Below are 14,771 nucleotides of genomic sequence, written 5' to 3'. Positions count from 1 at the left end.
TATGTATGTAGCTTAGCACAACGGTTATGTTTAACTTGAGCTACTAATTATTTGTCGACTTCTACAGCCAAATTTTGAGATGAGAACCAACAAACATAGTCCCTTCATTAATTCTATACTGAGCTTTTCTTTCAAAGCAAAATTCTGCTAAAAGTAAGTAGACAATGAATAGCACAGACAGACTGCAGGTGTACGTGCTCTTTAAATAGCAACTTTGGGTTCATTTTGGAGCGTTAAAACGATTCTAAGGCTGCAGTTACCTCAAAAATGAAGGGAGGGAGGGTGAAGTGTCATCTTGGTGAGTTTATGCAATTGCAAGAAATGCGCTAGAGTTACATGCGTTAAGTAGTAGATAGATCCTGTCATTAGTCATTGTATTTGTTGTGAATAATTAACTGCGGAAACAACGTTACCCACACCAAACGGATCAATCCTACACAAAGATTGATCTTTCTCAATAGACAAGACTTCAACACCCTCCAAGCAATATCCCAACACTTCTCAATATCAAATAACAAGCATATGAAATAAAACAATCAATGTAAAAGAAGAACAAACCACAAGACGAGATATATATGGTTCGGCAATTTGCCAATTTACTTCCACATCGCGAGTTCCAAGCTTTACTAGATGTCCGGAGTGGCGATTACAAGTCTCTCGATTCACTCACAAAGGATGAACACTCAACTCACAAAGAATTGTTCTCTTGTAATCACTCTCTTTCTTGGTTTTGGAAAAGTTAGGTTTTCAAAACCGATTTTGTTTTTATACTAAAACAAAAATCGCGAGCATTGTAATGCCGAGGCGAAAACAAAAGACTGGAGCGCGGGCGCTTTCCTTTGAGCGGTCGTCGCCAAAATCATCGGATAACCGAAGCTGGTCGCGCCAAACATCTTGGAGTCTGGCGGGTCGCTTCTTCCGAGCGCCGGAAGGCCTCGATCGTGAAAAGCAGAAAAATCCCTTTTTCTCTACATTCTCCACCTCGGTGAGGTTTTAACACATAAAACCAAGCGAACACATCCAAGAAGATCACATCCAAGTAGGAACACCTCCAAAGAAGGAAGACTCGATCGAAATAACCGCCTGGAGCGGCTATGCCCACAGGGGCTCTTTTCAAACATGTAGGATTTGGAGCAAGTCCAAACGGTGTTGGAACTTAACTCCGGTGACAACTTTCGCAAGATATCATAGGATTGTCATGGGTGTCTACTTTCTCAAGTGCTACATCACCATCCTCAACGACATCCCGTGATAAAGTGATAACGGACATCAATATGCTTGGTCCGAGCATGATGAACTTGGTTCTTCGCCAAATGAATAGCACTCGACTATCACAATACACAACAACACCGATTACGCTTCAATACCCAAATCATCTAGAAGACCTCGGCCATAGTGCCTCTTTCTTTGCCTCTCGCCATCGCCATATACTGCGCCTCGAGTAGATAGAGCAAAGCGTAGCTGTAGCATAGACCTCCAACTAACCCGGTGCACCATGCATCATAAACACATAACCCGATGGTCGATCGTCGTCTATCTAGATCACCGCATAATCGAATCCACAAACCCACTGACATAACAAGTGCCTCCACCATAAGCTAATCCCACATCCAAAGTACCCTTCAAGTACCTTAGTACCCATTTCACTGCCTCCCAATGCTGCTTCCCAGGATTTGCCATATACCTGCTCACAACACTAACTGCCTGTGAAATGTCTGGGCGTGTGCACACCATAGCATACATCAAACTACCCACGGCACTTTTGATAAGGAACATTAGCCATATGCTTTTGTTCCTCCACCGAACTAGGAGAGAACTTAGCTGAAAGCCTAAAATGCCCAGCTAAAGGTGTAGAAACCGACTTTGCATTCTCCATACCAAATCGTGAAATTACTTTCTGAAGGTATTTCTTCTGAGATACAACTATCCGGTCGCTTCTTCCTATCTCCGGCAATCTCCATGCCAAGTATCTTCTTGGCTCCACCTAAGTCTTTCATCTCAAACTCGAGCTAAGTTGAGATTTCAACTTGTCTATCTCCACCATGCTTTTGGAAGCAATAAGCATGTCATCCACAAGGGGAGATAGATGAAGTCATTACCACGAAGCCTTCTAAAGTAGACACGAGTCATACTTACGCCGGGTGTACTCATGTTGATCATGAATGTGTCAAAGCGCTTGTACCATTGGTTCGGGCGATTGCTTTAACCCATACAAATTGACCGATTCAATTTGCATACATGATCTTCTTTTCAAGAACGACAAACCCTTCGGGTTGTCTCATATAGATCTCTTCTTCCAAGTCCCCATGCAAAAGCGGTTTTCACATCAAGTTGCTCTAACTCCAAGTTGAAGTGAGCAACTAAACTCAACAAACACACGAATGGACGTATGTTTGACCACCGGGAAAATACCTCATTGTAGTTCCACGCCTTTCTTCGTGAAAAACCCTTTGCTACCACTCTCTTTGCCTTGTACCCGATCTTTGTCGGACTCGGAAGGACCTCTTTCTTTCCGAACACCCATTTGTCGCCGATAGTCCTTTTTGCCCTTTGGCAATAAAACTAGGTCCCATGTGTGATTTTTATCAAGAGATTCCATCTCGCTTGCATAGCTACCAACCAATCGTAATGAGCATCTCTAACAGCTTCCTTGAAGCTATCCGCAATCATCATCTTCGATATTCGGTGCATATGCCACTAAATCCCACGACCATAGTGTTTCACCGGCTTCTCATGCCCATACTTGTGCACTTCTTTAACTTGTCTCGTGGCCTAGGGTCACCACTACAAGTTCGCGGATGCTCATGCTCTTCTTCCTGTTCTTTGTGTGGTTCCATGATTTGGTACCTCATCATGATCTAACCGGGTCATCTGCGCATCGAATAACTCAAGCTCGAGAGTTTGAACTTCTATGGACTTCACCATTACGCTTGACTACCGGAAACTGCCATCAAAGATAACACGGAAGTCTCATCAAAAAGTAACATCTCTGCCGACCGGGGAACTTGTGGGCTTCTAGACACCACAATCGTATCCCTTTACCCCATTTGGCGAAGCCTAAGAATATGGCTTTCTTAGCTCACAGGATCTAGCTTTTCGCCCCTCACATGGTAGTAAGTCGTCGATCCAAGCACTCATAAAGATACTATAATCGGTGGGTTACGACCACACCTCATAAGGTGTCCCGCAATCTATAGTCGGTATGCGGTGACCTATTAATGCGGGTAACACGCCATGGACACTTTGATCCGCCCAATACTCTTTTGCCTAGACGGCATTAGACAATAAACATCTTGCTCTTTTCAAGCAAAGTTCTATTCATCCTCTCGCCATTCCATTAGGGCGTGCGTGCTTTTATTTGTCCGGCCCAAATCCGGCAATTCCACATTCGCCGCATTTAACTCTTGGAAAGGTCCATAGGTATACTCAGTACCATTGTCAGACCGTAATGTCTTTACCTTCCTATCTGTGCGATTCTCAACCCTTGCCTTCCACTTCTTAAATGTCTCAAACACTTCATCTTTCGATTTCATCATATACACCCACACATAGCGAGTATGATCATCAATGAATGAGACATAATAGCGGTTACCTCCCTTGGAAGCCACCCTGGAGGGTCCCCAAACATCCGTATGCACATAATCAAGGATGCTGTTGTCGTGTGCTTGCTTGACTTGAACTTGACTCTGCACTGCTTCCCATAGACGCAATGCTCACAGAACCCCATACTTGGCTTCTTCAAGTTCTTCAAGAACCCGGCGCACAACTCGGACAAACCCTTTTTTCACTCATATGCCCTAAACGCATATGTCACATCTTAGTGCACTCGGAATCATTACTACATGCACCCATCGCTACATCGCTTTATCACCGTACTACCAATCGAGTATACAAGGTTCCATATTTTTGACCCTTCATAACAACTAAAGAGCCATTAACAATATTTAGGACTCCACCGCCGCCCCACAAACTTGTGGCCTTTGGAATCCAAGGTACCAAGAGAAATAAGACTTTTCTTTAGCTTCGGGGAACATGTCTCACATCGGTTAGAGTCCTCACTACACCATCATACATCTTGACCCGTATAGTTCCATTTCCTACCGTCTTTACAAGCAACGTCATTACCCATTAAAACAGAACCACCATCAATGCTCTCATAAGAAGTAAACCACTTTCTATTGGGGCACATATGATAGGAACATCCGGAATCAAGAATCCACCTCTCGGTCATATAGTCTTGTGTGGACACACGAGGTGAACTCATCCTCTTGGAGCGGAAGCATAATTTGCCTCAAATTTTGCCTTACCTTTCTTCGACCATCTCTTGTTCTCTTTCTTGGTGAGGACAATTACTTGCGTAATGTCCTTTTTCATTGCAATTGTAAAGCTTTGTACATGTTTTAAAGGCTTCTTTGACTTGGACCTAGAATTATCATTACTTGAATAATTCTCGTTCGCATCAATTTCCTCTTGCCACTAGCCCCCCGACTTGCATCAATGCTATTCTCTACACGTGTCTTCTTCATCAACTCATAAGAAAGAAGTGCACTCGAACTTCGTCAAGATCGACGACTTCTCGTTCATGAATGTAGTCATTAGATGCTCATAGCTTTCTGGCAAGGAGAATATTAAACATGCCGCTTGATCCTCATCATCCATCTTCATACCAACATTCAAATAATCCGCTAGACGTCGACGGAACTCACTAACGTGCTCTTGCATCGTTGAACCATCGACCATCATGTACCGATAAAGACGCTTCTTAAGGTACATCTTGTTCGTCATGCTCTTGGTCATATACATAGACTCTAGTTTGAGCCAAATACCGGCAAATGGTATTTTCTCCCATCACACTATACATGACCTCATTAGCAAGACATAACCGGATTGATGAACAAGCCTGAAGATCGAACTCTTCCCAATCATCATTACTCATACTCGCCGCCTTAGATTTAATCCCCTTCAAAGCCTTGTGCAAACCTTGTTGGATGAGGATGTCCTTTACTTGGACTTGCCAAATCCCAAAGTTATTCTTCCCATTAAACTTCTCTACTTCAAACCTTGCGTTTGACATCTTGGGAGCCATCTTTCAAGTTACACACAATAACCCAAAAGAAACAGTTTCACCTCGGAATTTAATCGAACACCTTGTCTACACAAATTTTTAGTACTAAACTCAAAATCCTAGGTCGATACCTACGGCTCCGATACCAATTGTTGTGAATAATTAATCAAGGAAACAACGTTACCCACACCAAACGGATCAATCCTACACAAAGATTGATCTTTCTCAATAGACAAGACTTCAACACCCTCCAAGCAATATCCCAACACTTCTCAATATCAAATAACAAGCATATGAAATAAAACAATCAATGTAAAATAAGAACAAACCACAAGACGAGATATATCGTGGTTCGGCAATTTGCCTACTTCCACACTGCGAGTTCCAAGCTTTACTAGATGTCTGGAGTAACTAATTACAAGTCTCTCTCGATTCACTCACAAAGGATGAATACTCAACTCACAAAGAATTGTTCTCTTGTAATCACTCTCTTTCTTGGTTTTGGAAAAGTTAGGTTTTCCAAAAAACTGATTTTGTTTTTTATACTAAAACAAAAATCGCGGATTCTTGTGGCGAGGCCCGCAAACAAAAGACTTTGCTGGCGGCTCCCTTTGGCCAGCTGGTCGGCAAAATCATGGAGACCGAGCTGGCCGCCTTTGAGCTGGTCGCCAAACATATCGGATCTGGGAGCGGCGGGGGCTATCTCGAGCTGGTATTCGATCGTGAAAAGCAGAAAAAATCCCTTTTTTTCTCTACAGTATTATTACTCAATGTCAGCGCCACTCAAACTCTCAAAGCAACAGCTTCTGACTTTTAGTTCGAATCACATTGTCAATTGTGCATTTACACAAATTTCATGCGCAAATATACATACATTTCTAGAAGTGGAATGAACTTGGTCACCATAAAACACACCTATGCCTCTTGGCTGCGTGCAACAAATTATTTTCCAAGCTTGGTTGTTTTAACCTTCAAACTGTTTGTGTATGTGTTTGTGGGCTGTTTCTTGATATCCATCAAATGTTGCTTGTAACCCTATCACTTTATAGATCTCAATATCACCAATTTTGAGAACGGCGGAAACTTACTGCTAAAGATTTACCATAAAGGTACATTCTATGTGGTGGAGAAATTTCAACAAGTAATCCAAGGAGAAAATAAACTCCCTGCTAAACATAAATACTTCAATTTCAAGAACTCTTAAACCTGAACATTTGCTTTCTAAATGTGTACGGCAAGCTAATCAAGATATATTTGCATTTTGCAAAGAAGTAGATGTCACCACTCCTGCAGAAGTCTGCATAAGCTGTGTCCCAAGGGCTGCAACACAAGAACCATCAGTCTTGAGATGAGGCTGCACCAACTCCCAAATCTTTTTCTTCTGAATCTGGTTAGGGCTGGCAGCAGGAGATTGATTCTCCTTTTCTTCTTCCAAACCAAACCATATTCTTTCACCTATGACTGAACCTTCAGGAGGTGAAAGAAGCTCAACATTCTCATGGGATGCATCAGAAGCGCATAAAAGCATTCCACTGGACTTGACACCACGCATGTTCCTTGGCTTAAGATTAGCAAGAACAATTACTTTCGAATTCTGGAGACTTTCTAAAGGAATGTACTTGACGAGGCCACTGCATATGGTCCTGGGTTCTGGCTCCCCTACGTCCACTTCTTCGACATAAAGTGTGTCCGCCTCAGGATGTATCCAAACTTTGATTATCTGCCCGACTCTTATGTCCAGAGTGCCTGCTGCATCCTTTAATGGATCGTTGGATGCGGGCGAAGGAGAACCCACGGCGGAATCCGGATTCGGAACAGGAGGGGCGCTGGTCACATCCTCGGTAACAGGAGCTTCAACTTCTGATGATGCACAGAAGAGCCTCGTATTAAATGAAGGAAACGGCGATGAAATTGTTCTTGATATTTTTCCAATGCAATGGGAACTGAGCGACGGGGTAACAGCTATAGACATTCCACTATGTTTTCCCTTGGAATACCTCAAAGGGAACCCGACAGAGATGGTAGCAGAATGCAGAGGGTAGACTCTGCAGGAGCGGGACAGCATCATAGTAGCACCTCTCAGAGTGACAGCCGAAGTAGCCATGGATAGCGCCTTGGCACTACCAGTAACTGATTGTACTGGCACTCGCCGCAAAAATGTACACCTGTCTAAGCAAACAACGTCAGCAGAAAAATGATTACAACAGTTTCGACCCTTATTCGCATTTACATTACCACACCCCAAGAGTCTGAGCATGCACGACTAAAACCTTCATCACCCTTCCATAGCTTAATGTACCAAATTCACAACTTCATATGGCATCAGAAACAAAATATGAGAAATAATAAAGTTTTTAGCTTTGAAGTGTGTTCACAATGCATCGTTCCCACAACAGAAGTACATAACAACATATTTACCCAAGATATTCTTCAAATGAGTATCTATGAGCACTTCAGGTGTACTTATTTACCATCTACTAGAGCAATTTGCACATTGACCCGCGCCAAAGTGCCAAACAGTGTATAATGTAATCTATACAGCTCCCCACACACTTATCTAGTTTATTCATAAAGCGCCCAACTCCACTTTCCCATGCTACTCTCTATCCTGCATGTGCTATATAGTTTAGCATGTATTGATATACTTCCATGGATTTAGATTGTAATTCAAGCCACCATTCTGTGTTTTTCATATTCAAGTACACCACAACAACAACAAAAAGCCATAGGCACAGTGGCTAAAGCATGGATGCCAATGTTAAGACACGCATAGTACCTACCAAATACAGTTTTGCAAAAAACCAAAAATTCATGAGTCCCTAAGCATTGTGGTTATGTTATCGGTTATCCTCACTTGTACAAAGTCTTCTATACTGTGATTACTATATCAAAAGGTTTCATAGGCATTTCATCAAACTCTTTTATTGGGTGCTCCACAAGCTAAAAAATGCTCTAAAACATGAATGAATCAACAAGTTTACTACTGCATTCAATTACTCAAAATGAAAAGCTACTTGGGCATATTCATTTTCCATGAAAAACAAATTGAAATGAACAGAGAACAACTTACAGCTTGCTATGGAATTTGAGTCCCTTCCTTAACTTTGGAATGAATAACGATATGGCAAACTTGAGGCAATGGCGATAAAGAGAGTTTTAGTTTACTGTATCTCTACTATTTACACCCCTTTATTTTACTACTTTCACCGATTTTATCGAAATCTGAGGAAGTCATAACGATATCTCCGGCATATGCCAACATATCGGTTTGATATTTTTTGGTTGTACGAGCTTTTTAAGTTTCAGTTCATTTTGTCAATCCAATTAAATTCATATTAAGATTACGTAATTGTTATGTGACTCTAGAAGTCAAATAATCCACAGCAATGTTCAATGTAACGTGAAAATTAGATTTTTATATTAGAGGACACATATATAAGGCACAACAGTGTTAAAACATGTTCAGATTGCAATAAGTTTACTTATTAATGATTATTTTTGTCACTACTCCATTCCAATAACGAAATTAAGCAACTGAAACGCCACGGGCTTAATATTTCTAATTCTAAATATGGATAAAGAGAAATTACTTTCAATGAAAATGTTCTCTATATAAGGAAGTACTCCACGGAACAAATGAACTCATCCAGCTAGAATCAGCTCTGAGGGTGATTTGTAAGAGTCATTTGGTTTAATTAGCATGGCGTTTCTACTCTCAAAACCAGCATTCTGGCTGCTAGTCTCCCTCATGTTTCAGGCAACCTTGCAAACAAAAGCTGGAGGAATCTCCATATACTGGGGTCAGAATGGGAATGAAGGGACGCTGGCAGAGACTTGTGGTACAGGGAACTACGACTTTGTTAACATAGCTTTCCTTGCCACATTTGGAAATGGGCAGCCCCCAATGATCAATTTGGCTGGACATTGCGACCCGTATTCTAATGGTTGCACTAGCTTGAGTGGTGACATTAAAACTTGTCAAAGCAATGGTATTAAAGTGATTCTTTCTATAGGAGGTGCTTCTGGGAGCTACTCTCTTGCGTCCTCTGATGATGCTAGGCAAGTTGCCACATACCTATGGAACAACTTCTTGGGTGGGCAATCCTCGTCTCGCCCACTTGGAGATGCTGTTTTAGATGGAATAGATTTTGACATTGAAGGAGGTTCAAACCTATATTGGGATGACCTTGCTAGGTACCTCTCCGGATATAGCAAGAAAGGTAAGAAGGTGTATTTGACTGCTGCACCACAATGCCCATTTCCTGATGCTTGGGTTGGGGGTGCCTTGACAACAGGCCTTTTCGATTATGTTTGGGTGCAATTTTTCAACAATCCCCCTTGTCAGTATGCCTCGGGAAGTATTACCAATCTTGAAGATGCATGGAAGCAATGGACCACATCCATCCCTGGTGCTCAAATATTCTTAGGACTACCTGCTGCTCCTCAGGCAGCTGGCAGTGGATTCATTCCTGTCAATGATCTCACTTCTGAAGTGCTTCCTGCTATCAAAGGGTCAAGCAAGTATGGAGGCGTCATGTTGTGGTCCAAGTACTATGATGATCAAACCGGATACAGTTCATCTATCAAGAGTGATGTCTAATTCATAGTATCTTCTGTGATCATGAGCTTCTTATGTATATTTGTATGTTTGTCTTTTAAAAGCTTTCCTTGTCAATTGTCATGTAATGATATATCCCTCACGTTGACAGTGTATGTACATGTTTCTTTTACCAAGTATAAACTCTAAATTAAGAACATATTTTTTATTGTCTACTAAAACACAACAATAGTGGATCTGTGTCAATGGGGACCTTTAGTGGGAGAATGGGTGTTACTTAGTTTTATTTAACATCTATGATCCTGTGCTCCTAAAGTTTACTTCTTTTAGTAAATTCCGTTGGTAAAGCAAATCTTATCTTCTTTTCCCTCCAAAACTTTCTTTTTCTGGTATTTTTCTGCTGGACCAACTAAGGAAGAAGAAGAGAGATCGGCTCAATCATGGCAACAGATCAACACGCCTCATCATCTTCTCCCCCCATTCAGCCAACTCAAACTGGTGGTGGGGTGTCCTCTTGGAGCTCTTTGTTCAAAGGAGGTGTTTCAAATGCGAAAACAACTGCTTTGAAGAACTTTACTCCGTTGCTTGTTGATGGAGTTGCTGAAGTCCCTGAACATATTGTAGAACAAGGTATACAAGAATGGAAAGACTATTTAGTGGGTTATTTCCTTGACAAAAGACTACATTTTCCTATGGTTAAGGAGTTTTTAACTAAAGAGTGGAAGCTAAAGGCATCTTTTGAGATCACTACAGATAAGGAATTGTTCTACATTTCCTTCTCTAATGGCGACGATAGGAAAATGGTGTTGGAAGCAGCCCAATTTTTTGCGAGGTAGGATATTTGTTTTAAAGCCTTGGAGTGTTGTGATTGAATCTGAAAGGAACAAAGTTGATACTATTCCTATATGGGTAAAGTTGACTGAACTTCCAAAACAACTGTGGACACTTGATGACATCTCTTTTGTGGTTAGTTTAGTTGGTGTCTCCATGTTTATGGATGACGCAACTGCACAAAGAAAGAGACCCTCTTATGCTCGTGTGTGTGTAGAAATCCCGGCGACTTTTAAGTACCCAGCAACTGTGAAACTAAAAGTTGGTGGGAGAGAGGTGGTGGTGGGTATGGAATATACGTGGAAACCTTCTTCATGTGAAAATTGTAACAAATTTGGTCATGCCAGCGCCAAATGCACTTCAAGAGTTAACGAGTTTTGGAAGAAGAAACCAACGGGGACAAGCTAGTGTTCCAACCTATATGAGCCCTACTCAAGTAAATGAAGCAACACTAGTAGTTCAAGAAAGAGGTAATGGTGTTACAAGTACGGAGGAACCTGTGGTGGTTACCCCTCAATTTGCTCTACCAAACATTAATCTTATGAGAAATGTGAGTACAACTCCTATAAGAGGATCAGCACCGCAATTGCAAAGACAAGAAAATAGAGGAAAAGAAACAGAATAATCTATAGCGGCTACATCTTTTACCGAGATAAGGGTTGCTTCTGCACCTAGGATAATGCAAAATGTGAATGTGCCTACTGGTCATAGTAATATTCATTTGGTGTCGCCTGGAATAGTGGTATGCACTCACTCTGAGGTTCCCGCAACTCAGTCGAATGAGGAAGATCAAGGGGACTGGATGAATGTGGCCGGCAATCGCACAACTACTTGTATAACCCAACCAGTAGTTTTTAATCCTAGTGAGCAATTACCATACAATAGAGGCCTTAATATGTATCAAGGCTTGGTTGCTGAGGAAGAGGACTTGGATGATGACCTCTTAGGCTCAGAAGATGAGTTGTTTACAAATGACCATCTCATGGCTCCTCCACTAGTGGTGACCACATCAAAAAAGCAGCAAAAACAAAAGGCTGGTAAGAACAAAGTGGAAGAAGGTAAAATTCGAGTGCGCTCTTCAAGTGAAGTAGAGCCTACTCTTGCTATGATGAAGAAGGCGAAGTCACAAATTAAAAACAAAAGGATAAAAAATCTTGAAGACTACACCAAAGAGTTTTGTGATGATACTCTAGGACTCACTTATTTGTGTTGTGTTTGTGGGTGTTTCTTCTGTGACTACGAGAAAGCACGGTCTCATCTTTGGAAGGATCATCCTGAGATAGTGAAGCAAGTTATGGCCAGAAAGTAGGAGATGAGAGAGCATTCCTAGCACTACTTTAGTAAGGACCCTTTGTGGTATGTGACGTGAGTATTCTCATGCATGTCAGGCTTGATGTCTGTAGATCGATCTTGTCAGTCTTTGTGTACCTCCTTTTAATGATCTAACTCTTAGGGAGGCTTGTAAGGTTCAACTTTTAATAAAATAGGTGGGGGTCTGCCTTAACCCCATAACCATTTCAAAAAAAAAAGAACATATTTTTTACTTTCTTATGCAGCTACTCTATCAGTATAGTCCAGTATATATAATCCGAGCTTTTGGTCTTGTGGTATCAATGTGAAGTGCCCTTGATTGGGGAGTGTAGAGATGATCGATAGTGTCCGACCACCTAGTTCCCTAACTGGTATGTCCATTGGTTTCAAATTTCAATATTAAGTCGGTCGAACTTTCCGTTGGATATTTTAGGTGGCATCCAAATGATATTTCTCTTTCCAAAAATCAAAAACTAAAAATAGAAACAAATAAATAACTAATAATTTACCCAATTAAATAGTTAAAACCAGTAACAAATAAATAACAACAAATTTACTTATATTTCCACAAACAAAAAAATAAATAAATAACCAGGCTCCAAAAAATTTACCTTCTTCATTATCAATTCTCTCTCTATTTCTTGTTACAAAATTCCACTTTTTATCACTTCAACCCCAATACGAATAAATGTGTACTTTCTAACTCACAAATATCAACTCCAATAGGAATAAATGTGTATTGTATAAGCAAAGATGTTCTTGCATATTTAAAAAAGATGGGATAATCGAAAAAAAATTATTAGACCATGAGTTCGATCACCAAGTATAATGGGATGTAGTATGTCTCCAGGAAGTAGATGATGAGTATTTTGTTAGTTTGTGTTGGTAACAATTGCTGTAACAAGAACAAACTGTGAATAAGAAGACTCGCTGAGGCACGGATCAAACGCTTTCATTAAAGTTGTTTCGCGTCTGTTTATCTTTATGCAGACAAAGCGCGTAAACCTCCAGGATATAACAGCTGTTTACTGCAGATAAACCAAAAAAGAAAAGAAGAACCACGATACTGATCTTATGATAGCCCTCAACTTAGTATAGAAAATAGTTTGCTGCTCTACGAGTATTTATAGAGGAAAAACGTGGAACACTTAGTAGATCCGGATAGGGTACTGATCCAGTTCCCGATAAGAATTGGATTCTACAAGTCTATCACATCTGTTTCCCAATCCATATCCAATTCTGCTTCCAAACTTATCCGAAAATAGTTTAAGGAAAATGGTTTACCAAAAATAAGATAAGGGATCAAAGAGAGCCCAAGCCCAAATTCACCTCTTGTTTTATTCAAAATAACACAACAATCCCCCATTTATTTTGGATAAAAACAAAATGGAAAATATACTTAAGGACAATCAATATCAGTATCAACATGTTATGCATAGATGAAGGTGTCCACAACTTAAACCTTTACGTAGTTAAAATTACTCAAAGTATAAGAGCCATAAGCTAAGTGACTAAGTCTTAAATTTAGGTCTAGAGTATACAATAAGTCATAATCACGCACAACATATCCAGTGTTCTCCTTTCATGTTCTGCACATTAAAGGCCCTGTGCTCTCCTGGATTCGTGAATGATCTAGAGAATCAGCCCTCATTCTCATAGATCGAAAGCGCCTCTACTTTCACATTCACTAGGTGAGTCTATCAAGAGTGTTCCTGTAGCTATGCACTCCTCCCATAAGGACTATAGAACTTCATTAAGAGTTTTCCTAGAAAACTCAACCTATGTATTCGCTTCAGGATATCATGCATTTTATTAATCAAGTATGGAATGATTAATAAACAACAATGCATGACTCATCACCAACATTCTATGACTTGTTCTTCCCTTTGAACCTAGTTCTTGGGATCTCCAGTCCCTAGGTTGGGCTATCATCATAGATGTTTATTTTTCAATTGGCTTCAGTCCCATGCTAGTAGAGCAATCCACATTGTATCTCTGGCCAGAGCTTTGGTTTGTGAATCTGCAAGGTTATCTTCAGATCTCACAAAATCAAAATAATATGGACTCTCCCAGTTATAGTTGTAATGCTATCAACAAAGTATCATTGTAACTAATACCGTCTATCTTAGACTAGTATATGAGTAAGAAAGCCTAGTACTCAACTAGCTTCTTCACTCGTATTAGCCAAAGCAATAATCTCAGAGTCCATAGTATACTATGCTATTATGGTCTGTTTCTTGGACTTCCAAGATACAACACCTCCACCAATGCTAAACACATAGCCACTGGTGATCTCGGAGTCTTCTAAAAGGATGTTCCAATCCGAATCTATTGTCTGCTAGTATACCTGCAAATAACACCTACTACATAGGCATTGTCAGGTCTTAAACAATCTGTAGCATATCTCAAATTACCAATGATACTTGCATATTCCTTATGATTCACAGGTTCACCATTATTCGTAAATAATTTAACACAGAGATCAAAAAGAGTGCTCACATTCACGCAATCGAAGTAGTTACACTTCTTCAACATTTTTTCAATGTAGTGTGATTGATCCAACCATATGCCATCAGATGATCTTGTAATTTTGATTCCCAACATTACATCAGCCTCGCCTAAGTCCTTCATATCAAAGTTAGAAGACAACAAGTTCTTGGTCTCTTTCACAACATGTAAATTAGAACAAAAAATTAGTAGATCATCAACATATAAGCATATAATAACACATATCCCATCAGAGTACTTATAATAAATACACTTGTCACTTTCATTTATCTTGAACCCACTGGTAATTATAAAGTTATCAAACTTCTTATGTCACTGTTTAGGTTCCTGTTTCAACCCATAAAGTGACTTCAGTAATCTGCATACCTTTTTACCATTACCTGGTTCCACGTAACCTGTTGGCTGATCCATGTAAATCTCTTCTTCTAAATCCCCGTTTAGAAAGGCCGTCTTAACATCCACCTAATGAATAACAAGATTATGAACAACATCAACAGA

At 40.4% G+C, this 14,771-nt stretch overlaps 2 protein-coding genes across 3 annotated transcripts; one reads left to right on the top strand and one right to left on the bottom strand.

Annotated features, from left to right (window-relative positions):
• Positions 1 to 6,130: 6,130 nt before the first annotated feature.
• Positions 6,131 to 8,272, bottom strand: LOC147485806 (uncharacterized). 2 transcript variants are annotated; one of them, XM_086573425.1, is made up of 2 exons: positions 8,136 to 8,272; positions 6,131 to 7,230 (listed from the first exon to the last, which is right to left on the bottom strand). In XM_086573425.1, the coding sequence occupies exon 2, from the start codon at positions 7,167 to 7,169 to the stop codon at positions 6,309 to 6,311; it is 861 nt and encodes a 286-aa protein (XP_086429551.1). In that variant the 5' UTR covers positions 7,170 to 7,230; positions 8,136 to 8,272; the 3' UTR covers positions 6,131 to 6,308. The 2 variants fall into 2 exon arrangements, with proteins under 2 accessions (XP_086429551.1, XP_086429552.1); XM_086573426.1 differs by having other exon boundaries at positions 6,131 to 7,234; positions 8,136 to 8,262.
• A 432-nt stretch (positions 8,273 to 8,704) lies between these two features.
• Positions 8,705 to 9,822, top strand: LOC147485805 (acidic endochitinase-like). The gene has a single exon (XM_086572910.1). It carries the CDS (start codon positions 8,766 to 8,768, stop codon positions 9,663 to 9,665), a length of 900 nt encoding a protein of 299 aa, XP_086429036.1. The 5' UTR covers positions 8,705 to 8,765; the 3' UTR covers positions 9,666 to 9,822.
• Positions 9,823 to 14,771: the final 4,949 nt, after the last annotated feature.

The sequence above is a fragment of the Coptis chinensis genome, chromosome 7, assembly GCF_015680905.1.
Source record: "Coptis chinensis isolate HL-2020 chromosome 7, ASM1568090v1, whole genome shotgun sequence".
NCBI lineage: Eukaryota > Viridiplantae > Streptophyta > Magnoliopsida > Ranunculales > Ranunculaceae > Coptis > Coptis chinensis.
Note: the sequence above shows the minus strand (reverse complement) of the source record. Positions and strands in the feature narration are given on the sequence as shown.

Coding starts and splice junctions, on each gene's coding strand:
- LOC147485805 (XM_086572910.1), top strand. CDS start 8,766: ATGGCGTTTCTACTCTCAAAACCAGCATTCTGGCTGCTAGTCTCCCTC.
- LOC147485806 (XM_086573425.1), bottom strand. CDS start 7,169: ATGGCTACTTCGGCTGTCACTCTGAGAGGTGCTACTATGATGCTGTCC.